Genomic DNA, 26,403 nt, shown 5'->3' on the forward strand with positions numbered 1-26,403 from the left:
ACTCTCTACCTCTTGGTCATCACAATGACTTGGTGGTCTCTTTCAAACAACAGCTGATAAAAAATTATCTTTTTAAAGCTTGAGTTTGTGATGTTTATCTTGAAAGTTGATGTAAAAAAATGTACATATATGTACTTATATTTCTATCTATATGATGTTGGTATTTTGAGGCGAAGAGACTGGAAAGAGACAAGAGCTACGATAAATAGTCAAATCTGGGGTTTGACCATCATTACATAACTATTAATATAGTTTGCTATTACATATCAAGGCTCAATACACACTATTGGCTGTATAGATACTTTGATACTATACTCAACAGAGAGAGTTGGTCATGAGCTGCAAATCCATCCATCCACTCATCCTACAGTGGATTACCAGTTAAGGTTAAAGCAGAGAGCTTAGAATCACATGGGGGGAAAATGTATTCTTGAAAGTTTTCAATCAGGATTTCTGCATTTCTAACTTTTAACATATAAAACAGAACCTTAATTTTTGCATTATATGAAATATTAAGAATATATTAACCTTCATTTTGCTTGTTAACACATTGTCTTTTTTGATTTAAGAATAAACAAAAAAGTGCTAAAATATCAAAACTGAGTGAAATGCTTTCTTTATTTACAGTTGTTCCAAACAAGTCCACATATTTATTTACAGTGTGTAGGTCCCAGTGTTTCAGGGAATCTGTGAGTTTAAACATGCATGCATGAATGTACACAGGCCCCTTAGTGTGGCCTCTAATAAATCCATCCCTGACACATGGATGTCTGGTTCTTTATGCTCACTGGCTGCAGAGGGGAGGTAGTAAGAAGTTCACTGCAGTGAATCCAGGACATACTAAGAGGAGCTCAGTAACAGCTGGATATGCAGAGGTGTGCCCTGCTGAGAGACTCACAGTTGGTGCAGGATTTTTGAGTCTGCAGGAAACCAAATTTAAACATGGTTATTCAGTTAAGTTTTAGCACTCATACCACATTCAGAAAAGTATCCTAACCCTTTTCTAAATCGTTCCCTTGACTTTCTTACAGAGGATTGTGAATTTGTAGGAATAGGGAGATATTAATTCGCACAATTCTAGTGGATTAACTCCAACATTTCAAGTGCATTGCAAAGTTTAGTTGTAGATTTTTTGCTAATATGTCGATTTTTGCTTGCGTTTGAATGCAGTTTAGCACAAAGAATTAAAAGAAATTCCTGTTTACTTTATGACTTTCAGCAAAAAGCATAATCTTTAAAAAAGACCATCAGAGGTTATTATGAAATCTGAACACAGCAAATTTACCTAGTATGTTTTAAGGCCCGTATCACAAAGATTTGATATAGTTTTTAGACTAATAATGTGACTTGGTGAAAATATCAGTAATACATTGATTAACCACAATTATCTGATGAGAGCAAATGAAACAGAGGAAAAACTGCCAGCATATTCAGTCACTCCGCTTCTAGGTGGTACATGTCATTTGGTATCAGTTGTCATCCATTAGAGCAGTATACTGCCCATTAGTCTTGTGTCTGATGGTTGTCAACTGGAAGATAAATGTAACCAGATAGTACAAATGAAAGATCTTTGAATAGATCATTATTCATGCCAATACATGTAAAGGCATCTCACTATGACATACTGTAGATTGAATATAAAGATGGGATGTGATATTTGACATAGGATTTGGTGGCAAGTAAGTTACTGACGAGTATGTGTTTAAAACTAGTTTGACGAGTTTCTCATACAGTAGTCATGACTTTAAGCGACCCTGAGCGGAATCTGAGAATCTTCTTCTTCAGAGCGTGGGAAGCTTTTATCTTGACAAAGGCTTTTGGTTGAGATGGGGTATTGGCAGTGGCTTGTGGTGAAGGAGAGGATGAAGAAGAGGTAGAAGCAAGGCGGGGTGGCAGCTGCTGGGGCCACACCAGCCCCCCGCTCTCATCTGAGTCGCTGGATAGCGAGCTGGAGGCTGGAGAATATACCTCGCTCATGCTAGACTCGGACTCTGCGGGGGCAGCACCACCATAGCTCTCCTCCCCCTGACAGAGAGGTGCGCTTTCCTGAAAGTCCTGCTGCCAGTGCTTGGCGTGCTGCTGTTGGTGGTAGTTCTGGGGTTGGGAATGGGAACAAGAAGGGCCGTGGCGAACTTTTCGAGGTGGTCGTCTGTGTACCTGCCCTGCTTGGACTTCCCCCTCATCTTGGCTGAGCTCCAGGTTAGATCGCCAGCGTCGGCTCTCGTTGTGGCCGTTGTAGACCACCTGGTGTCCTACAACCTGGTTTTGATTCTGAGGCAGTGTATGAGGATCACCTCTGCCTTGGGGCCTCTCTGTGGTGCTGTACCTCCTCTCTGGAAGCACCCGCTGACCCAGGAGGCTGTTTTCAGACTGGGATCTATTGGTTTTACTGCTTGACTTCTTGGATCTCTGTCTCTCGCTGTGATTTTTCTTAGATGCTCTGTAGTTGAGGTGATCAGGAGATGTGAAAACTTGGTTGGACTTTGGCTGCTCTTGGTTGTAATGTCTTGGGGAGCACAGAGGGGCATGACAGGCTTGTCCAGGAATATACTGAGCACTTACTAAACTGTGCATGTGAAGAATAGGGGGCTGTGGATGTAGATAATGATGGGGGGATGGGGGTTCACAACAAAGGTCAAGAGCCCCAACTCCACAGTTATGGTCCAGTGAGGGCGGAGGGGATGGTAGCCTTCCAGCCAGGGAAATTAGATTGGGCTGGGGGTAGGGCAGCGCTAAATAACAGTCCTCCTCCAAAGATGGGGCCTCCCCACCACAGGCCTCTCGCTCCAGGTCACAACCCCATCCCTGGCCATTAGGATTTGTAGAAAGGTCACCATGGGGCTGAAGATGATGATCAGAAGGGCGGTGCTCTGTGGTTAAAGAAGGAGTTATCCTGTGTAGGGAGCTGTGTCCAGAGCCACTGCAGTATGGGGGGTCAGGGCTAAGAGTGGTGCGAGGCTGACAAGGTCTTGGTGTGAGGGTATGGCGTTGGATGAGACTCAGGATGTAACCCTCTACCTTCAAAGCCAGCTGATAGTCCTCTTCGGTGACCTGATCCTCTTCAGGTTGCTGCTCCCAGCCACCATTGTCTCCACTGGGGTCCCACTGCCAGGAGTCAATGGCAGTGCCCTCCTCAGCAATACCCTCAAGAGGTGGGTAGGGGGCAGAGAAAGAGCGGGGTAGCGTGGTGCGTAGAAGTGGTGCATCAAATTCTCCATCCAGCATAAGGGGGTCTCCTGATTGCAGAGAGAAATATTGAGAAATAAGTGAAGTAGTAAGTAAAATCATCCTGAATGCATAACTATGAGGTGATCAATAAAAGTTCTAATAGTTAAACAGTAATAAATAATCTCAAAACTAAGAGTCTGCAGCCATGCCACTCTCAGTCTGTTCCCATACATTTGCAATACTAGCATTTAACAAAAAGACAAATAATAGAATTGCACTTGTTATTAGGCTGGGTCTGACGCATCCTCATCTTTGACCTAATAAGATGGTAATCAGAACAGAGCCAAAATCCAGTCTACAGAAAACCCTAAAATAAAAAGAATAAGTCTTCTAATGTTTATTAAGCCTCTTTCACATAAAGACAGTTGACTAAGAGTCTGCTGTTTTCTCATGCTAATATGCAGAGTATGTGCTAATATGTTAATCATTTTACTTCAACAAGAGCACATATGCAGGTTTCACAATATCTCAAATCTTCCACGTCTGATAGTCTTGCTTACCCACAGACTTTGGCCTGTCACTGGTGTAAGCCCAGGAGGAGACACTCTCTGTGGGCTCAGTGGTACAAGATTTTCCTTTTGGTGACTGACCTTCACTTGATTCATAGAAACCTAGGACACAGTGTAATTAGTGTAATTAATTCATCGCAATTTTAATGATTTCTTTGAACTGTTTTTTTTTCCATGGTGGAATGATTGCACAGCATGCATCTTTAATGACTTGGTTTGGGATTTTCTTGAATGTACACAGGGTCAAAAGGATACATACAGGCTCATATATGCACATATATGCACAGTCACTTAAATCTTTTAATGAGTGATGCTGAAGGTTCTGCAATGTCTTTTAATTGAACAACAACAACACAGCCTATTAACTTCTAATTAGTGAGAGGTTAACAGGCCTTATATTGTACAATCATTTTACTCTGGAAAAAGAAGGGTTCAAAGAAATCTTTAAAATCCTCAAATTACCATGACATTCACACAGATTATGAGTCTATGTAAACTTCTGATCATAACTGAACAGAATTAACCACATCCCACGCATATCGTTGGACGGTGGGAGGAGAATCCACACACAAAGGCCTCAAACTGGACTCAAACCTAGGACCTTCTTGCTGTGAGGCAAAGGCACCAATAGAAAAAGAAAGGCTTATCTCATCTCTTATAACTCATTCCACTCCTCAAAAAAATAGAAAAGTTTCTCACTGCATTTCACAAATAGGCCACAGATTAAAATCACAAACAACTGGAGCATAAAGGAACAATAAGAGCAGAGACTCAAACATGAAATACAAAGAACACAAGTTTCGTTCAGCTGAGCAACACTCTGGAAAAAAACAACTTCATTTACTGAAAAAAGGGAATTATATAGTGTGTTTGCACTTTGATTTCACTGCCTTGCAGAAATAAGTACCAGAACTCGGTCGACTGTTGCCAGTTTCTCCTTGGGCTCTGTCACAACAGTCATCAGCAGCGTCGATCCTCAGCTCTCCCACCTGCTGTTCCAGCGTTTGCATTAGACCCCACGGGGAGCTCTGAAGAGCACTCTGAAAAACAGGCAAACATGCATTCAGACTATTTTCTTGCAGTCTGTAACTGGTTGAACTGATGGGAAAATAAATGTTAAGTAGACAGTACGAAGCAAAAATGATTGATTTTAGGAACAAAGCAAAAAAACAAAAAAAAATTCCAGCAGTGTTTGTAGTTTAATGAGTGCTTTCTGGATATGCTAATGGCAGAAGCACAGCTGTGAATCGTTCGCAGCTTGTTTCTCCAGCTGCAACATTGCTCCTAATTTATAATGCCTGAAAATATTAAAACCAATAAATAAAAATAACAAAGCCAAAACTCTGATGCAGAAGTGTGTAAAATCGAAACGTGGCCATCACATGACCATCATTTATAAAAGCAGGCTTACTGAAGAGGTTGAAACATGAATAATTCATAGCACTGTGAAGGAGGGGGAAGAGGGAGGGTGGGGTGTTATTTCATGTGGGTGGACACACACACACACACACACACACACACACACACACACACACACACGTGCTTGCAGACACTCGCGAGCCAGATATACAAATAATTGCTCATTTAGCTCAAACCAGCAACAAATGAGACTGGGTATATGTTAAACATATGTTAAAGTCCCCCCAAAACAAATAAATAAATAACGCTGTCGTTCTTACACTTGTGTGTTTACCATTTGGAAGCCCACCCCGCTACCTCACACAGCCTTCCTCAAACCACTACAATCCCCCACCCTCCCATTTACCCATCTGTTTGTGGTAAAACCGAGTAATTAAACATGCTGGTTCATCCAGCCTGATCATTTTTTGCTGGTGTCATATTGACAGCATGTGACACACACACTTAACATGGGCACGCATTTCCATGCCCGTCTACCTGAATGGGTTAACACAAGTGCACAGACAGCTCTGTTTGCAAGACTTTAGAGGACGTTAAATGGACTTTGATTCACTGCCTGCAGGCTATCTTTCATTATGACAGCTAGCTGTCACAACCTAACCCTTCCTTGTTGCACTTGTGAGGAAGACAAGTACCCAGAATCTGAGTCTATAAACAAACTGTGTCAGCAACGTGAGTAATACCTTCTCTGATACACGCAGACCTAATACAGGCATTTTAGATGGCTGGATTTAATATGGCTGACACGCAACGCTCGTTAAGAGACTTCATTACCAGGCGATTGAGCGTGCCCTCATAACAAGGTGACACTTTTCACATTACACACTTCTCACGACAGACAACTCCTCCCTGAGCTCTGTCATCGTCGACACATGTAGCTGGATGACATGCAGAGAAGCTCGTTAGAAATCCTCTAAGAATGCACTGTATTATTAACAGACAACAGATAAAGATAATGCAGAATACTGAATAAATAAATACGTAAATAAATAAATACATAAATAAATAATATCAGAGAATCAACACAGCATCAAAGCAGGGATTTGTTTATTTGGGTGGTGCTGGAACAAAGTGGCTTTTAAGCTGTGCTGTGCACCACTTTGGGACTTGAAGCCTTCATCCATAAAGAAGAAGCGCACACTCACTATGCAAAGGTGTAAATCATCAAGTACAACTGAACCAGCCAACCACTGTAAATGCCTGGCTATATAGGGATGGTAGGTTCAGCTGTTGCTCATCAATCAGCCACAGATTGCTCTAAAAGACTTCTGATTAAAATGTAATGAATTGTAGCTGACGAAAAGTCACCCAACGTAATCGAACATAAGAACTTTAAAAGTGTTTACGTATTGTGGCATTTTCTACTCCTCTATGTGGTCTATAAACAAACTGCATTAGGGTCAAATACATGCTCATTTAATCTTAAAATCTCAGGCTGCTTTTACAAATGTTTTCACCACAACTGATCTAACGGTGGTCATTCATTTGCAAAACATTCCCTGTAACATTTTGTGCAAGCGACATAGTGGCATGCTAACATCAAATTAAAAAGATCACCAAACAGACATGATCATTCTTTTTGTGTTACAGTGCTGTTATTATCTATTCAGAACAGTAATGTGTGAAAAGACAATGTTTATAACAGGAAGTGGCTCAATGTGTCTGAGAGATCTCTGTCAGTGCCTTTAGGCTCTAACTCCCCTGTCCTGCAGACTTAATGCAATCATAATGGAAGCACAGACAACCTCTTCACCCCAAATACTGTCACCTCTTTTGTCTCTGCTAGCGGCCTTATTGTCTTACTATAAACAAAGCGCTAGCATCACTATATCAATACTGTTTTGTATGGCAGAAACGTTGGGTGCTGGTTTGTGGTAAAGAAATGCTGAGAGGAGGGGAGGCTATTGGAAATCAATAAATCAATGATGCTATTTCAGAGTGGCAACTGACTGCCATCTAATTGTGGACATATGCACAAACACAGGGCTGGATATTAATTTATAACAAAAAAACAAACAAATCTCTGTGGATGAACAAACCATTTGGTTTATACTGTGACATTTTGCTTTGACTGCACTCTGTTATTACAGGTCTCACACTGGTTCCCAGACATGCTGCACACTGTATTATTGCTTCTTTTTTTTTTTACTGCATCCTGCAGGCTGCTGGGGGATGGGGGAGATGAAGAACACTGTGCAGCCAGTCTCACTTATAGCCATTAAGCTGCTGTGGCTGTACAACACATCAGGACCACCTGTTCTCTCAGTGAAAAACACTGAGCAGCAGGTGAGGCCAGGTGAAACCAGGGACATGAACAGTGACTGGGCAAATTTTCCTGTCATTAGCTACTGCGCTTTAGTGTGTGTGCAGAACGTGATGCTGCAGAGTTTAATAAGAGTGGATTGTCTCTGTTGATATAGAAAGATACATTCAAATTCAGTCACACATTGGGTTTTTCTGCAAGACAACACAGAAGCAGGCAAAAGTGTCTCTGTATTTTTTTTTTTAGAAAGGACCAATGACCAGTGAAGGCCGGTGGGTCTTTGAAACAATATTGCCAGGATAAAGAAATCTATTGAACAGAGAGCACAAAGCATGCAGCCTCACTGCTGGACTCTCTATAATTAAAGCTATGTTGTGACTGGATCCACAGTGGGAGGCCGGAAACACACACACACACACATGCACAGCACATGCACAAACACAGGGCACCCTGCCCCCCGTGTTTGCTCAGCTACTGATCTCTTATTTCTTCAGAGCACGTGGACACATTTTAAATTATTTGTTTTAGTTTGGTAAAATATATTCAGTGATTTTGGGAGGAAGTTCTTCACACGCACACAAAGAGTTTATCCATTGCATTGTGAATAGTATTAATTAGTTTCCTCTGAATCTGTTCAGTGTGCGCAGTGGCTCGTAGGCACAGCAGCAGGGTGCATGGCCTGCAAAGGGAATCCTTAAAGAAAGACTTGAAACAGGCTGTGCTCATGTGACTGAAAATTGCATAACTAAATGAGAGTCGATCTCAAAGTGAGCTTGTATCATAATGTTTGCACGTGTGTATCGTCAGTGTGCATAATTTGTATATTTTCTGAAGCTTATTTGCTTGAACGGCTGTGTACACAAAGAAACCAAAGAGCACAAACAAAAACCGGTTGAGGTTTTTGTTTGTGTGCCAGAACAAAGCGCAGTAAACCATCATGCGAGTGATCAGTCACTGCTGAGCAGACTATACGTTCACTAATGATGCGCTGCTGTCTTAACACAAGGACACACACAGCCTGATTGATGATGAGCCAGCAGTTCAGCAAAGACACAAAACAATAGCAAAATCCACTGTAGATACAAACACACAATCCTGTAGAATGCAAAGATTTTTTTCTATGTGCCCAAACATGCAATAATTAAAAATTTGGTTTACATCCCCTAGGCCAATTAATATTCTTCAGAGGAGATTAAATAACATTTCAGAGCACATTTTCTCCCCTAAAATCACTTCTCCGCTGATGGATGCATGTGTGCCACATTCATACAAAATTCATATAATCCCTTCCACTCTCTCCAAAAACACACAGCAGGGAAGCTGAGAGGGAGGTCAGAGATTCGTGCTTTCCCAGCTGCTGTCTGGCGTCCCACAGCTGTCAACACCTTCAACACCACATACTGTATGAAGAAGGGGGGAAAAGAAGAAAAAAAATTGCATCTCTCAGCCTGTTTGGGGCCACATTCATGTTCAAGGCACACACGATGTCAGTCTCATGGGTCAGTTGTTTCTATGTCACACCGTGAACTATACATTTTGCAGACTTTAACCTACACGCGAAATGAGATTGGGGATTTAGCTCGGACGCAGATGGTGACCTGATATCACGAAGACTCAATTTGAGGCTTCAATTAGAGTCCTGTCGGGTCCAAATATTCTCCCAGGACTTTCCCGTGTAATTACTCACACGCTTGGATGAGCGCAACAGTTAATAAACATCGATCCAAAGGCGAATTGCGCAGAAATGAAAACGGGGAAATTATGCGCCCTTGTGAGGAAACTCGTGTCACTCCTTCACTCGCCTTCACTCGTCACTCTCCAGCTGATGTGGATGAAATGCGCTGGCAGCTCCTAAGGCACCGGTGGACATGTGAGCATAACTGCGCGTGGCACTCTCGAAAAACTCACTTTATTTTGATCGTTAATTTATTTATTTTTTAACAGAAAATCATATCATGTCATATTTCTAAAGCCAGTGCGGAGAGCCACCTATGTGCGCCTTTTACTCTCACTGGGGCCTCGATCGCCATCATTAGTATTCTGCTCCATATGCGCCTATTGTTAGGGCCCCGGCGGAGGAGGAGGAGAAGAAGGGAGGGGGGGCTGGAGATGTGAAGAGGAGGAGGCTGATTTAATTTCTCCCTTTTTTCCACCCTCTTTAATAATGCCATGCTTTTGTAGTAATGTTGAGACAACACCAGAAGTTAAAACGGAATTAAACCTCACCGAGACATAAAAACTTGGGCAAAAAAAGAGAGAAAGTGAAGAAGAACCGTTTTCAGCGCAGATAAGTGCTCACTGGTGCGTGAAACTCCCCGTGTGAACCGCTGATGTAATGCTGTTAGTGAAACTTCTATTTGCCGTTATAGAACCAGTTTTAACCCCCTCCCCCCTCCCCGCCCGTTTTACTCTGGCAACATATCGGTCTTATTTTGCTTGAGCGTCACGTAAATAAAAACAAAACAAAACAACATTCCATGAATTACACGGATGCTAATGTTCACATAAAAACGTTAGCTCCACCAGCAACAGAAAAGCAAGAGGAATAATTCATCCATTTATGATGTGCGGAGAGCACAAATGAGAGCTTGTTAAGTGGAATATAAAAGTCTAGGCGGAGGGAACAATGGGCCATTAAATAGTCGGTCTGTGGCACAAACGGCGGCTGCTCCACCCCCTGATTTCGTTCCCCAGGGGCATAAATCTCAGCCAAAAAGCAGAGTAACGCATTACACCCTTTCAAACAGAGAGCCTATTAATCAAGTTGAGTAACTTTTTTTTCTTTGCAGCTAGACTTCACAGCAGCACAAAAGGCGCTGCCCAAACTAGAAGACCATCCAGCGGTCAAGCGGGTTTCAATGAGTCTACGCTGAAGGCTATTAGATATTCAAAAGTATGTAGAGTTGTGATACATGACAGGGGTATAAGGTGGAGTTCTTTTATCACAGGGTGGGGTAATGCGGGAGGGCTGGAATGCAAACATACAGTTGCAGTAAAAGGCTCAACACAAACTTCTTACCAGCTGACGTCTCAGTGTCAAGTTTTCCTGGCCCCAGCTGCTGAAACATCTCAGCTCTCCTCTGGAGCTTTCCTGGGCAAGCGGGTCTCCCAGAGCCAGCGCCCCCAGAACCAGACACTCCTGCCGCTGTCTGCGGAGCTCCAGTTCGCATAGCCCGGCCAAACACGCCTCCAAGCGCTCTTTGGTTCGACTGCGTTCCACAGTTACGGGATACGAGAAGGCACGATGCATGCCTCTCAGATCCAGGAATTATGTGCAATGAAAGCTACTTAGTTCCCTTGTATTGTAGTTTGCGCTCTCCAGTTGACCCAGATTTACGAGGGCAAGCGCAGGCTATAAAGGGCCATGCTGTATCCCTTTCCTTGTGATAGTATGGTTGCCTTGGAGCTGCATGGTTCTCCAGACTGTCTATCCGCTATACATTTTCTATTTCGCAGCTGTCAAACGGCAGGAACAGAGCTCCGCCCTCTGCGACCAGCCACGGCGAAAAAGTGGGGCTCGAGCCTTCCGCCCCTTTGTAAATCCACTCTCAGCCTTCATTGGACACGAGGGGCTGGCGGGGTGATGCGCGTAAACGATGTCCCATCCCCCTTGATTCATGACAGCGAGGCGTCGACCTCACCCATCTTCCCATCATGGACCTACACTAATGTAATTCTTCAGGAGGCAGTAAAACGCATGAAGCAATTTAACGTCGCCAACGGAGAAATGAATTAAACAACGACAAGACAGAAAAAAAGGGCATCAAGTGAAGAGGATCCAATAATGTGATCGTCACATATCTTTTCACCAACATCTAGTTTGTATTGATCTGCCTCATCTCCATGTGTCTTCTATAGAAAACGATTAACTCATGATTTATTGAGGGAAACAAGTTTTCCTCCTTCTTCATTTCACCCCCCGCTGCTCGCGGTGCTGCATGTCTTCTGGATGCTGAGGAATGCAGAACACGTCTTCCAATCAACGCTGTAAAAATGTTTATGAATGTTTTATAAAGTGCACGATTTTGTTTAGTCTGTGCAAGAAAGGTCAACCATATTGTGTCTGTAGCAACCGCAGTCAAAAGAAAGTATATGCTCTTTAAATCCTAAGGTTTTAGATATCAGAATATAATAAAAATCATTCGGTCCTTAGCAAGTTATACAACAACAAGAAGGCATGACATATTAAAACGCGTCATTATTTATTCAACAGACATTAAAGCACGATGCAGAAGCAGTGTGCAAAATATTAAGTACACGATTATTTCTTAACAGTATTAAGAGTGTGGGCTGGGTGCTGCCAATGAAATGCACTGAATTAGCTGAATTAGCTGAATTAGTGTGAACATCTCCATTAAAGCAGAAGTTTTGGCACTTTGTTTGTCTGGAGAATTCAGGTGTGTGTTAACATGATGCCACAGAGGAAAGACATCAGCAACAATCTTAGAATCTTAGAAACCAAAACAAGAAAACCCCAAGACTCTAAAGGTCTCAGTTAACATGCTAAATGTTAAAGTTCATCATAGTACAAATAAAAAACACTGATCAAATATGCCTTTTTTGTAACTGTTGCTGGAACAAAGCCCATTCTCTCTGTAAGGAACAGGGCAGCTCCATTCAGGTTTCCAAAGTTGCTTCTGAACAAATTCTTCTAGAACAATGTGCTTTGCACAGACAAAACTAAAGTGGAGATGCTTGGCAATAATGCACAGCACCATGTCTGGAGAACAAGACAGAAAATCAGCACAAGCACCTCATACCAACCAGCCACAGGGCCTGGGTAGCTGGCGAGTCGACTATGAGCTCCTGTGGATACCAAAGTATTCTAGAGTCAAATATGAGGCCATCTGTTTGACAACTAAAGCTTCCTAAACTGGGTTATGCAGCAGTGACTTCAAGCACAGAAGCAAATCTACAAAAGAATGGCCAAAAAAAAGGGATCAATCAAAGTGTTTCAGTGGCAACAAAGTTCAGATCTCAACCTGATTGAAATGCTGTGGTGGAAGAATGAAATCTCACTGAACTGAATCAACAAAAACTATAGAGAAGAATCAGAAACTACTGAATCATGAGGTGTACTTTGCTTTTTTTATGTGCTGCTTCTGCACTTCTTAAAAGCGACATGGTGCTAGGTTCTTAGACTGTCAGAGTCACTGATTGATTTTTTTCCATTTATTTTTGAGTTTGTGAAGTAAATTCTAATTCTATGCTATTTACTCTTTCGAGTTTTGTGTTTTTTTTTTTCCAGAGTTTTCTTATTTATGTCGTCAGTTCTTCTTTAAATAGTATCAGTTCCCTTTTCTGTCCCCTCGCTCCTTGTTTCATCTCAGCGAGTTGTCAGCTTTCGCCTCCATGTTTGTTTAGCTTTAATGTGTGTCTACAGGGAGTGCAGAATTATTAGGCAAGTTGTATTTTTGAGGAATAATGTTATTATTGAACAACAACCATGTTCTCAGGGAACCCAAAAAACTCATTAATATCAAAGCTGAATGTTTTTGGAAGTAGTTTTTAGTTTGTTTTTAGTTTTAGCTATTTTAGGGGGATATCTGTGTGTGCAGGTGACTATTACTGTGCATAATTATTAGGCAACTTAACAAAAAACAAATATATACCCATTTCAATTATTTATTTTTACCAGTGAAACCAATATAACATCTCCACATTCACAAATATACATTTCTGACATTCAAAAACAAAACAAAAACAAATCAGCGACCAATATAGCCACCTTTCTTTGCAAGGACACTCAAAAGCCTGCCATCCATGGATTCTGTCAGTGTTTTGATCTGTTCACCATCAACATTGCGTGCAGCAGCAGCACAGCCTCCCAGACACTGTTCAGAGAGGTGTACTGTTTTCCCTCCTTGTAAATCTCACATTTGATGATGGACCACAGGTTCTCAATGGGGTTCAGATCAGGTGAACAAGGAGGCCATGTCATTAGTTTTTCTTCTTTTATACCCTTTCTTGCCAGCCACGCTGTGGAGTACTTGGACGCGTGTGATGGAGCATTGTCCTGCATGAAAATCATGTTTTTCTTGAAGGATGCAGACTTCTTCCTGTACCACTGCTTGAAGAAGGTGTCTTCCAGAAACTGGCAGTAGGACTGGGAGTTGAGCTTGACTCCATCCTCAACCCGAAAAGGCCCCACAAGCTCATCTTTGATGATACCAGCCCAAACCAGTACTCCACCTCCACCTTGCTGGCGTCTGAGTCGGACTGGAGCTCTCTGCCCTTTACCAATCCAGCCACGGGCCCATCCATCTGGCCCATCAAGACTCACTCTCATTTCATCAGTCCATAAAACCTTAGAAAAACCAGTCTTGCGATATTTCTTGGCCCAGTCTTGACGTTTCAGCTTGTGTGTCTTGTTCAGTGGTGGTCGTCTTTCAGCCTTTCTTACCTTGGCCATGTCTCTGAGTATTGCACATCTTGTGCTTTTGGGTACTCCAGTGATGTTGCAGCTCTGAAATATGGCCAAACTGGTGGCAAGTGGCATCTTGGCAGCTGCACGCTTGACTTTTCTCAGTTCATGGGCAGTTATTTGGCGCCTTGGTTTTTCCACACGCTTCTTGCGACCCTGTTGACTATTTTGAATGAAACGCTTGATTGTTCGATGATCACGCTTCAGAAGCTTTGCAATTTTGAGACTGCTGCATCCCTCTGCAAGATATCTCACTATTTTTGACTTTTCTGAGCCCGTCAAGTCCTTCTTTTGACCCATTTTGCCAAAGGAAAGGACGTTGCCTAATAATTATGCACACCTGATATAGGGTGTTGATGTCATTAGACCACACCCCTTCTCATTACAGAGATGCACATCACCTAATATGCTTAATTGGTAGTAGGCTTTCGAGCCTATACAGCTTGGAGTAAGACAACATGCATGAAGAGGATGATGTGGACAAAATACTCATTTGCCTAATAATTCTGCACTCCCTGTAGTTTATATGTTCATGTCAGGTTCACATTCCATAGTCCCTGACTCTCTATTTATGTTCCCTGTTTTAGTTTGCTAATCCTTAGTCTCGTGGGCATTGTGTTCAGTTTTCCTCCCTCTCATCAGTTACTTCCTGTCCACCTGTGTCTTGGTACTGTGTCCCAGGTGTTTCTTCTCTGCTCTAATCTCCCCGCTGTGTATTTATACACTTTCTTTCTGTTGTCAGAGTGTAGTTCAGTTCTCTAGCGTCATTCTGATCCCTGGTCCCTTGTGAATTGAAATAGTTTGCACTTGTTTTGCATCGTTTTGTGTTTGGCCTTATATAGATTTCCATCAATCCAATAATGCCTTTTGTTAACCTCTCCATCTTGGGTCCTAACACAACATATCCTGACAGTAAGAGCTCACGTGTTGCTGTTTGTCTTAGAATGAGGTTGTATTTACCTCATTCTCAAATCTGCTAAGGATCCGTTTTTGTGATTCAGTTCCAGATTTTCATGAATGTTAATTTTCTTCTCACTCATTACTGCATTTGTGAAACTCAAAAGTAACCACACCAAAAATAGCAGCAGCATCTGTTTTAGTATTTTTTCTTTATTCAAACTTCCAACCTCTACTTCACATGAACCAGAAAGCCACTTTTATCTCCCATCTCTATGAGGCAAAAGTCATCAGCAAGTCAAAACCTACGCGCAGCGCAGGTCGGATTCTTTTGACAGTGTGCGTGTGTGCACACTGCAGATATACACAACATATACATACAGCATATTCATCTCATGTAGAAATTTCACTAAAAGTCTAGAGATCAAAACCTTTAAAAAAAACATACAGCAGAATTCTCTTTGAACAGAACTACACAGTACATGTTTTATCAAGACACACTCGAAGAAGAGTTTTAATCAGTGGTCGTTTTCAGGAGGTTGCGTGTGATTCCTACTGTGTGTTAACCAAGGCTGTTAGTCAGCACTGTGTTGCAAGGGTAGCTCTGTTGCCTCTAGGCGAATGCCCAATGGATACAGTTAACAAAGCACGTACAGAAACTCCATCTGCTGTCAGTGACAAAATCTCCCAGGTCACCTTGGTTCCACAGTTGTGCAGCGATAGCAACCATACAATCATTCGATTAACACAGATTAACTGTGTGAGTGCATGCTAGGAGAGAAAGAGTGAAAGCAAATGGACAGAAAAAAAAAGAAGTGTTGATTGCTATAGAATGAAACTTAATTTGTTTAATTTGCTGGTAAAAATGAGAAACAGTTCTGAAGAAAAAGAAAAACAAGAAGTAAATTTGCATAACTGTTCAGATTTGTGAAATAAAACTTAAGTTTGCTGTCGCAACAGCTTCCTCAAAAGCCCGATCGAGCGTCTGACTTGGACTGAGGTGACATTAACTGCTTCACTCAGCCGCGACGGTGAAAACGTGTCAGTAAAACCATCTCAATCAAGCATTTACTACAGAAGCATCTGAAAACGAAGAAGAAAAAATCTACTCACTACACTTGAAAACAAACTCTTAAAGCATTTCAGTTACATTTCCATGTATTCGCACCGTCATACACACAAAGCATAACTTCACTATAATCTTTCAGTGCCTTCGAGATTGTGAAGGTGATTTCTATAAAACAGAAAACATCTCAAAATCGCTCACATTCACGTCTTAAGGTTTCTGTGCGTTATCGTCACTGTGCCTTCTTCAAATGGAACGCGCTCAATATGTCGGTCGAGAACACGCCACAGTAAAGTTATCTGCTTGCCCTCATACTGATCGCTCGTCCAATCTTTGCTCCGGAAAACGGACGAGAAGGTGTGCCAGGCTAAGTTCGGGGAGAGGCCTCAGCAAACGTAACACTACTTTTTATATAGCTGCTTTCAGCTGCTCCCTTATTCACAAGGGGGTTGCCATAGCGGGCAGATCCGTGTGTTTGATTCAGCAGATAAAATTATTATTATTTTTTTTTTTTTTACACCGGGTGCCGTTCCTGATGCAACCCCAAATAGGGATTTGTGCATCATTCTGGGATCAAACCTGGGGATGTTGTTAGGTGAGTGAGTAAACCACCATACTAACACCTGTGTATGTATGTATGTATGTATGTATGTATGTATGTATGTATGTATGTATGTATGTATGTATATATATATATATATATATAACATACATGATAAATACTTAATTTAAAACAATACGTCCTCTGTGAAAGTACATTTCTACTTTCTTTTGGTTCAATTTAGTTGCATAAAGTTAATTCTCATGCTTTCACTGCATCCAAGACAGACACTTGAAACGGGGAAAGGTAGAGTACATTTTGAGTTAACGCAGGTATTTTTAAAGGAAGAGGTTTCGATTTTGAGGAATGTGCTTATGCTCTCACTTTTTATTTATTTTTTTACTGAGAGTAAGATGAAAAGATCCTACCAAGATGCCAAATATGAAGGTAGATCTAAACTTACAAAGAATGAACAAAAACTGTCAGGCTTAATTTCTTTTTGTTTCTTATTTACTTACTTAGTTTACACACGTGACAGTAGCATCTGATCATATCATCCAACCTTACAGCAAATGTGCAGATTTCCTAAAATGCCAAAACCTCTTCCTGTTTAGCAAACAGCGGCAGCTAATGTGGTGAAATGAACAGAAGAGTTGCTCACAGGGGGCACGAAGGGTTCATTTCCAAAATAGCATGTATCCATTTCATTTTTGCAAACTGCAAAAAATATATATTTTTACTTTTTTTTTCCTGCCCTTATTTAGAAAGGGTTGTCACAGCAGGTAGCTCCGGTTATTTTTGATTTTAAGCGAGATGCTCTTACTGACACAACCTCAAAGGGGTTTGTGTTTCCTCCTGCGGTCGAGCCAGGCATCGTTTAGCTTCTTAGCCAAATGTGCATGTGACACTACCTAACCAATCGATCGTGGCTGTTTCCAGCTGTCTGATACATCATTTTGGAACAAAACTCTTCAAATGTGCAGCTGCACCCTGGTGGGACAAATGCAAGGCAGCATCCAAACACATCAGCATTAAAAAAAGAAAAGAAGGCAGTCCAGCTGGAAGAGCCAGAAAAGAAACATAGACATGTGGAATGGTAAAAATTCCTGCACACACACACACACACACACACACACACACACACACACACACGCTCACGTGCGCGAACATAATCGCGCGAATGAAGAATCATACTTGCACACTGGACATGTCACAGACATATCTGGCATGCATCTTTAGAAGAAAACACTTTTTGTTAGAAATTCTTTAACTGGTCTAGAGCTCTGATCATTTCTGTATGTACATAAATTAACAATAAATATAGGTAATGTTTTTTATATATTTTTAAATATATATATATGTATATATATTATATAATAATGAAATATTCTTATATATTTCAAATATATTCATGACCTCTTTCCAATCTGAAACATTTTTAAAGAGATATAATCACAGTTTAGTAATAAAACATGTAAGAACACAGGACTCCCTACTGGTCGGTCTAGCTGCAGCGTCCCCGTTTCAAAGTTTATCAAGTTGTGATCAAAGTCCAGCCTTTTTTTTTCTTTTTTCCCCCAGACTAATACATTCGACTTCATCAGAAGGATGAGAAATAATGCGACATAAGGTAGGTAACACTGTGACGGGAGAAACCGAGCCTGCGAATCGCATCTTATCAATCTTACGCTCTACTTATCGGTATGTCAGGGAACCAGCCCGGACAGAAACCACACAGTCCAGGCTCAAACAAGGCAATAAGGGCTGATCAGTGAAGCTGATCTCCCAGCTACAATACGTCTTTTCTCGTGGAGTGAACCTGTCCTCTGATCACCTGGAGGTTTACTGAAGGGACGCTGCAGCGAGGACCTCTAGGGTACGATTGATTTGGAACAGTCGGAGAGTGTAGAAAGCCGTTAAGACTCAAAAGGATCCCCCTCCCCTTTTCTTTGACTCAATCTCTCCTCTTCTTCTGTTCTTTTTCAGACACACATAGACTGGAACTGGACCACATTAACACTGACTGAGGGGAGATAGGTTGTCTAAATGCATGCAGTAGTTTTCCTTCGCTCTCTCCGCCACGCTCCTGGCTCACATGGCTTACAGTAGGATGCACTTGGAAATAAAGAGAGTAGAAGGAAACGGTTATCCCCAAGGTGTTTAGAGGAAGCAAGTCTTGCACCTCCTCTTGTTGGGGATAGCTCGATTCCTGTGTGTGATCGGGACCCTTTCTGTCCGTGGTTTCGTCCTCTGGGGGTGGTTTTAACTTCCATACGCTAGAGATGACTGTTCCTCTCTTTATGTCCATGGATCCGCTCACTATTGGTCCCACCACCCCTCTCTGTTCTCTCTCTGTCTTGCCGCTGACGGCATACTGGTTCAAAAAGAAAACAGGTCCCGTATTGCACAGCATGCCCTCATGGCCTGATGGTAGTGTGTCAGTGATAGCGACTGCGTTTCTCCTCAGTCTCAGAGGGGTAGTCCCTTAAACCAATGCCTCTCTGGAGGTTCAATAAAGAGTCTTTCATCTGAAGAAGCAAAACAACAGGAACACATGTTAAATAGTATTTTCTCCATTTTAATAACAGGCGAAAAAGTTATTCAAACTTTTGGTCGCAATAGCATAAATGAAAATCAAGCTAGTTAGCAAATGTAAGCTTTGGTCAGAGTTGAATGTATTTATGAGAACACGTACAATCTCTTCTGGCAGAAATAATATTAAAATTACACTAATATTAAAAATGAAACTATTAAAAATATTGAAACACATAAATAAAAGTAAAACTACATTTTCAGAATTATTATTTATCTTATTTAATTTAAATAATGTTAATTATATTATTATTTACTATCTGCTGTAAAAAAAGAAACTTTTTCTATACCTGGTCCAGCAGCACTACGGATGACTTGATAATCTCCCTCCACTTTTGCAGCTCAGCATCGTGGTACCGCTGCTGTGCCTCCAGGAGTTGGGCCCACTCCATCTGCGTCTGAGGCAGTTTACTTGGAAAAACACACACACAGATAAACACACACAGCAACCTAAGGGTGCAGGCACTGAAGCATTATTTCCATTTTAAGGGACTGCTAACAATCAGTAAGCAAGCGTGGAGATTTCCTGTTCAAGGCAATATGGATGCAGTTTACTTTACGGATGTGTGTGCCTGTCTGGAATTGTATTACAGTGTTTGGGTATCTTTAATGTGTTTAACAGAAAGTTCTGTGTAAAGAGTAATGAAAAAAACAGTGCACTAAACCGTGTGTACACATGGATCTGTTGGGGTGTGTTTACCTTTCATGAAACCGCAGACCTTGCCAGGTTGTTAAGGACTGCGCAGAGTACTCCAGCATCCACAGTTTGTAGAAAAGCATCATGTTGAGGAACACAAGCAGGACCAGGCTGGAGGAGGGCAAAGAGACAGAAATGAAGAAAGAGAGTCAACAAACGAGGGCTCAGCTTCACTTTGAAATCATTCATAATGCCTCTAATGAGCTGGTATGAGCACTCTGATGTATACTGAAAGTACACTTTGACTGTGGGATGGTTTTCAATAAATACTGAATACAGACGGATGACAAATGTAATGATTAAATGAATCTCTGTTATGCTTTGGGGGCATTTTGCTCACATAGTTTGGATCTACTTGCAAACTTTATCCTCTCTGCCAGGATAAAGGACACGAGGGCGTCGCTAAATAGTTTGATACACACACGTGGGAACAAAGCTGTTTTTAGAGTAATGAGAGTTCAACATCACTGAACGCCTACAGGAAACTTTGGACTGTGCATCAGTCAGTCAGTCACTCTCCACCGACATTGAGACATTAAATAAAAGAGCAAACTTGCTAAGGAACGCTAAAGCCAATCGGCCGACATATAGTGGCCCAGTACCTTACTAAGACAGTTTGTTAGTTTTTCTATAATTTGTAATCTGTCTATATATCAGAGAACATATATGTGTACCTGAGACAGATCCTATGGATGGCAATGAAAGAAGAGGAGAAAGGAGTTACACTCAAAAGAACAATAATGACATATTTCTAAGGAAATTAAAATAAGTCATGTCAGCATGTGTCAAATGTACATTTACATCCTGATGGACAACTGTGCAGCCATCCTCACAGGAATGACGTGTGCACGTGCGTGCTCTGATGAGCTGCTTACACAAAGCTGATGATGAGCAGCAGTTTGGAGACGCTGTACAGAGCGAAGCCTCCGGGCAGGTGTTCTGGACTCTGGTGTCTCGTTTGCGTGGAGCCGGCCACGTGTTTGATCCTCTGGATCACTTCCTCATCTGTCGGCGTGGTAACGGGGCTGAGGGCCTCATCCAGATGCTGGCTGCGCATGTGGGGAAGCGGCCTCTTCTTGCGCCTCACCGTGGAGTTCTTCACCACTTTTGCCTTTGGAGACAGCTGGTGAGTCTCCATGAGTATCTCCTCCAGCTTGGACAGCTCCAACTCTGAGAGAGGAAAAACACACCTGTTACATATAAATATATATAACACCCATGCACTTTCAGCTTGTTGAAAACATCCACATGCTCTTGTTCTCTCTTTAAGCATTAAGCAATGATTAGATTAAGTCTATCGTTGCCATTATTTCTCCCCTTGAATGGGGGGAGTATGTAATCGGTTCCATTTCTTTGTCTGTCTGTTTGTCTGTTTGCTGCAGTCCAGTGTCCAAAGATATCATTGTGAAAGTTTTGTGTGATGGTAGATACCAATAACAGCTTCAGCTGATTTAATTAAGGTATAACTAGGGTCAAGATCACATCAAATGTTAAAATCAGTAAAAAAAAACTATATTACCCACAATTTTTATGGAGTTCACAACAATATACCAGGCCTTGGAGGACGGGTACCATGTTGGCTGAGCATTTGAGTTTGACCTTCATTGTTAGCGCCCAAGATCATATCGAGCATAACACCCCCTTTTTTGAAAAAATACGATGCTCTACGAGCTCACAGTGACGCCATAACAGGCTGATGTCATCATATTCTAATAAAAACAAGCTGACGTCAGCATGTTGTAATAAAAGCATCATAAATAAAGGTTTTAGTTTAGCCCTTGCTCTTCGAGTTGCGCTCTCTGAGTCTTCTTGTTAAGAAAACCACATGACTGATGTGACCAATCGAAACAGCCAACCAAACAACCATGGAGTTTACCAAGATGGCGGAAGTTTTCTTCAAGCCCACTCCAGAAGTTCTTCTCTATGAAGCCTTTTACCAGCCCCCATGGCTGTTTCCTGTAACGCAGCTCTGTTGATATCCTAGGAGAAGAGGATGACTGTATTCATACACAGGTTCTGTCTTTGCAATAAAATGGTAAATAAATTGAGATAAACCATGAAAAGAAACACTTAAAAATAATTTAAACACGGGGAAAGATGGTCCAAAAATAATTATGTCACGAAGTCTTATGACTCACCGTAACCGACACTTGTTCTTGGCCACCCTCGTGAGCATGTAGCGGTTGAGAGTGTAGAAGTAGTCATGATAGGGGACGTCGTGTGTGATGACCTCAGCATCAATGATGTAACACTCACTCTCCTGACTGGCTTTGTATAGAGTCTGATACAATCAACAAAATGTAGTTTAAGTGTCTCATAAAGCACAGCAGAGCTTAAATAATTAAACATGTTTCTACTTGACATGACTACCTGTGTCTCAGTGACTGTGGCTGTTTTGGGAGCCAGGGGGTTGGACAGAGAGATGGTGTACATGATTTCTCTGGTCTGGTTCCCATCTTCCTCCTTCTTCCATGGATGGTACACTATATCTGAAAAGCAAATGTTCGAATTGAATAAAGCCTGTCTTTTTAGCTTGCACTCTTTCCAAGGAGCTCAGACGTGACTCGACTGAATCACGTGCAGGAACATCAGGCGTACCGACCTGAGAATCGCCTCTGCTCCATGAAATCACTCATGAACTGAGACTCCGTGAAAAGGATGTCATACAGCTTGTCCACACTGAACTTGTAGATCTCATTGATATGCTGCCTGCCATTGAGATCCTCATGGAAGGCTTGTACCTCTCCTACGTGGCAAAGAAACACACATAACAAATAAAGAAAATACATTTCTTATGTTCTGGTTTTAAATTATATGAATAGTCGTCCTGTTAGCAAAGACCGTCCGCTCTCTGCAATTACCCTCGTCGTGTGTTTCTGAAGAATCACTGAGCTCAGTGGGGATGTCTTCATTGTCATTGAAGTCCAGTGACGGTGATGGGACAGGACCAGCAGGCCCACTGGTCTCATTCTTTTCCTCCACCACCAGAGGGACAGCCAGCAGATCACCATCTGGCAGGCAGTCTGCATATTCCTCAGCTGGGAGGTCAAACTGCGGAAAAACAATATGGTGAAGTTATTCAGAGATTCTGAGGTTTGCATGTGATTTGATTAAAATTTTTGTGATTTGTTTTTTTTAAATACTGAAAAACCTGAAAAAACTGCACAAAAATACTGAATGGAGCAATAATGATATAAATTAAAACTCTTATATGCAAAGTAAAATGTTATTTCCTTTTTAAAAACGTGAAAAATGTCAAAAGGTAGAATAAACACTGAAATAAAAAAATAGAAAGGAATTGTCTGCCAATGATTTCATGTTTTAGGCTTTACGTGGTTAAAAACAGAGTATAGAGCATAACTGCAACAACTTACTGTGATGGTATCGTGGTTGCCAGGGGTGGGGATGGTGCTGTTTGGGATGAGCTTCTTTTGTACAGGAGGAGGGCTCCCTTCAGGCTTGGCTTCTACGTTGTTCTTGGACAAGTTATCATTGTTGATCTCATTCTCCTCATTGGGAATCTCCTCACTGAACCTGAAGGCAATGGAGAAACGTGACAGCCCCAGACTTTACTGCAGCTGTAGAGACGTCTGCGATAATAGAATAGCTAAGTTACAAATATATGAGTTTCTGCCTGTAGTCTGGATGTAAGCAGTAAATGTGAATTTCTCTGATTGTAGACAGCAATGGATTTACAACAGATGGCAAGAGATTTCTAATTTCTGCTTATCTGTCACAGGTAATTCCCGTGTTATCAGAGGCTGCTGACTTGACCCCGTTCAATCACAAACTGATAGCAGAGTGAGTCCTTTTTATTGACATTTTATTGTCAACTTGACACACCCAGATGGCTACTGATTGCGAGCATGACCTTGTCACTGTCTATGAATCAACCACTGCAAAGGCAGCATGGTTTGTGGTTTTATGTAGGAATGTTTTTCACGCTGGCCAATCAAAGGAACTAGCTAACATGAGGGGAGTGCTATTGTTTCTGTATGTTTATATTATGTCACATGTTTGTGTCATGTCACACCGTCACGGGTTCATGTGCTTCTATGTTGCAGAGGTAGGTCATGAGTTCTCGAATGAACGACTTGTTCAAATACATTTTTTGGCTCTTCTGAGCACAGTGAGCCAAGTGCCATTTATTTACATTATGTCATAAGGAACACAGACACCTCCACCCAAAACTGATGAGCTCAACACAAAAAGATCGAGATCGATAACTAGCACTAGGGGAGAAACATGTAAACTTGATTTTGAGGCAAACTGTCTCTTATGTGTATGTAGACATGTTCGCAACAAAGCCTTTAGCCTTCACTGTGAGTGCATTGTAGAATAAAAGCATTCAAACCGTAACTGTATTAATAGTACATCGGCACAGAAAATACTCAGTATTTACTGGCTCTGGCTCATGTTGGCCGGAATAATTATTTTCTAATTTGGGAAATTAGGCAACCAAATGACAATATTTATAGTGGTAGCCATAGTAACTGATGCAGCACCATAGCCAGACATACCCCATGGTGTTAAAGTCATCATCGGGAGGAACGTAGTCCTCGTCGTCACTGGTCAGGCCGAGCTCGTTGCCATAGCACTGATGAACAAAGTGCCAGAGCTCTTTGGGGCACAGAGGCTGCAGAAGATCAACAAACCAGTTATAAGGAACGAAGAGAGTGAGGAGGGAACCATGCAGCAATTTGTTGTTGTCATCCCATGTGTGGCAAAAGAAAAAAAATATAGACCAAAGCATAAAGTCACAAATTGGATTTGCTGACCTTGTCGAGCAGCGCATTCTGCCACAGTCTAAACATCATCATGTACGTCCTGTCCCTGGCTCCGAACGAGGTGAAGAAGTGCTGCAGAGAATAAAACGCGATCTCGTATTAGCCGACATGGAACTAAAATAACACCATAAATAAAGGAATTTGCATCATGTACAAAGACATGCAAATAGAAAAAAAGGGAAGAGAGTCAGTTCTGGGAGATTAAATAAGTGGGAACTAAAAAGTAACAAAATACAAAATGAAAGGGAGAAATAATTTTGTAAATTAGTTGAAATAAATGAAAATAAAAACTAAAGCACATATTTCTGACACATTTACGGGTGCCCTCCATAATGTTTGAGGAAAAAGACGCAATTTTGTAGTTTTGCTTCTGCACACCACCACCCCACAGTGGGCTGTAAATCAAACATTTAATGTGTGATTCTAATGCAGACTTTCAGCTTCAATTCAGATTTTTTTTCCCAAGAAAGTACAGGGACTAGAAAGTTACTGAAACCTCTTTAATTTGCAGCTTGTTTGCTTGTGTCATTTGCTTGCAGTTTTGCATTTAATAACTAAAAAAACGCCTCTGTTTCACTGAGATCAGATGACTGACTGGGCCATAGAAGAATATCCTGTTGTTTTTCCTTAAGAAACTCTTGGTTTGCACTCCCGGGGTGCTTTATCTCATCATCCATTTGTAGCTGTCTGATCAGTTTGGCAGTATTTGGCTGAATCTGAGCAGAGAGCACAGCTCTGTAAACTTCACACTTCATCTTTGTGCTTCTATCAGCAGCCACATCATCAATAAACACTGACATGTACACACTGAAAACAAAGTCTTGCGTATCCCTTACCTTCTCAGTGTCCGTGCAGACCTGGATGGCATTGGGAATGAGCCGGGCGGTCTTCTCCTTTGTCATTGAGCAGATGTCCTTTAGCCGCACCGTGAGCTTTAAACAAACACACAAATGTACACCATTACTTACACACACACACCCAATACTGCCAGAAAGAATGCACAGAAGTGCAGCAATACCAGCGTTTCCCAGCGGAAGATGTTGCTATAGAAACAGATCCAGTTCTCAGAGAGGTAGAGTCGTCCCTGCAGGAGGATGTCCCGCTGAAGAGCACAGGAGTAGTCTGCAACATGGATGAGTCATGAAATCAGACATGATGGAAAATGAGAAAAAAGACGGCACAGGAACTGCACCATGTAGCACAGAAACAACAACAACAAATAGGACACAAAACTGACCATTTCAGCAAGTTCGAGTCAAGTTCACATGCAGTTTGATTTAGTCGGAAGCATTTACAACAATGACTGTACTCATAGGAACACTGAGAAACTCTCAACAACAAATGAGCGAAACTTGTGTTCACATTACGTGTTCACATGAGTGCCCGAAAAGGAAAAGGTCTCCTCAAACGATGACACTAAGGCCTCTGAAGACCGTGGGATTTATTTTACTCAGTGACAAAAATCGACACATATTTACAGTCATGCCATGATGTCAGCCGGTGGGAATATCCCGTACTTGTCTGCTCCGGAAGGATTAATCATTTTCTAATTACTACCAAGCTGGCTGCACCCTGCCAGTACTCAGATGGCCTCAGTGTGTACACTCACCCACAATGAGTCTCTCTGTGTCAGGGAGCTGCTTGAAGAGTTTCCTAAAGTCCTCATTGCGCTGCTTGTATGTCGGGCTCAGCACCTGCAGTGACAGGCAGAGTCAGAAACCACACACACACAAACAAACACACACTCGCATCCTCATGCTCTGTTCACAAGTGTTGCCTCTGTCACACAGCCTGGGTTACTTGTTTCCACGAGCATGTGAGATAACCTTGTTAAAACCACCCACAGGTTTGATCGGTATGTCCGCTTTACTTTAATCATGCCGTGACTTTCATCCTGTGGGGGATTTTCACAGTTACTGCAAATGGAAATACAGAGTACGGCAAGCAGAGGTACGTAGCCCGAGATATCTGAAAGGACGC

The 26,403-nt window shown here is 41.8% G+C and overlaps 2 protein-coding genes across 4 annotated transcripts in view; both read right to left on the reverse strand.

Moving 5' to 3' along the window:
* Positions 1 to 1,725: 1,725 nt before the first annotated feature.
* Positions 1,726 to 10,669, reverse strand: dact3b (dishevelled-binding antagonist of beta-catenin 3b). Its single transcript, XM_085371489.1, has 4 exons — positions 10,439 to 10,669; positions 4,645 to 4,777; positions 3,729 to 3,839; positions 1,726 to 3,236 (listed from the first exon to the last, which is right to left on the reverse strand). Exons 1-4 carry the CDS (start codon positions 10,667 to 10,669, stop codon positions 1,726 to 1,728), a joined length of 1,986 nt encoding a protein of 661 aa, XP_085227615.1.
* A 7,099-nt stretch (positions 10,670 to 17,768) lies between these two features.
* Positions 17,769 to 26,403, reverse strand: part of gramd1bb (GRAM domain containing 1Bb) — a 69,405-nt gene continuing 60,770 nt past the window's right edge. For 2 of the 3 annotated variants that reach the window (XM_085370997.1, XM_085370996.1), the window contains 16 exons: positions 26,033 to 26,117; positions 25,442 to 25,545; positions 25,260 to 25,355; positions 24,415 to 24,495; positions 24,157 to 24,272; positions 23,011 to 23,170; positions 22,498 to 22,687; positions 22,239 to 22,382; positions 22,007 to 22,125; positions 21,775 to 21,917; positions 21,513 to 21,616; positions 20,512 to 20,806; positions 20,311 to 20,322; positions 19,640 to 19,747; positions 19,230 to 19,350; positions 17,769 to 18,875 (listed from right to left, as the gene is read on the reverse strand). In XM_085370997.1, the coding sequence (XP_085227123.1) occupies positions 18,786 to 18,875; positions 19,230 to 19,350; positions 19,640 to 19,747; positions 20,311 to 20,322; positions 20,512 to 20,806; positions 21,513 to 21,616; positions 21,775 to 21,917; positions 22,007 to 22,125; positions 22,239 to 22,382; positions 22,498 to 22,687; positions 23,011 to 23,170; positions 24,157 to 24,272; positions 24,415 to 24,495; positions 25,260 to 25,355; positions 25,442 to 25,545; positions 26,033 to 26,117 (1,968 nt within the window). In that variant the 3' untranslated portion in view covers positions 17,769 to 18,785. The remainder of the gene's footprint in view (positions 18,876 to 19,229; positions 19,351 to 19,639; positions 19,748 to 20,310; positions 20,323 to 20,511; positions 20,807 to 21,512; positions 21,617 to 21,774; positions 21,918 to 22,006; positions 22,126 to 22,238; positions 22,383 to 22,497; positions 22,688 to 23,010; positions 23,171 to 24,156; positions 24,273 to 24,414; positions 24,496 to 25,259; positions 25,356 to 25,441; positions 25,546 to 26,032; positions 26,118 to 26,403) is intronic. The other variant, XM_085370995.1, reaches the window with a different exon arrangement.

Source organism: Diplotaxodon limnothrissa, linkage group LG14 (genome assembly GCF_057381915.1).
Source record: "Diplotaxodon limnothrissa isolate DT_005_m linkage group LG14, D_limnothrissa_male_GT1.1, whole genome shotgun sequence".
Classification (NCBI taxonomy): domain Eukaryota; kingdom Metazoa; phylum Chordata; class Actinopteri; order Cichliformes; family Cichlidae; genus Diplotaxodon; species Diplotaxodon limnothrissa.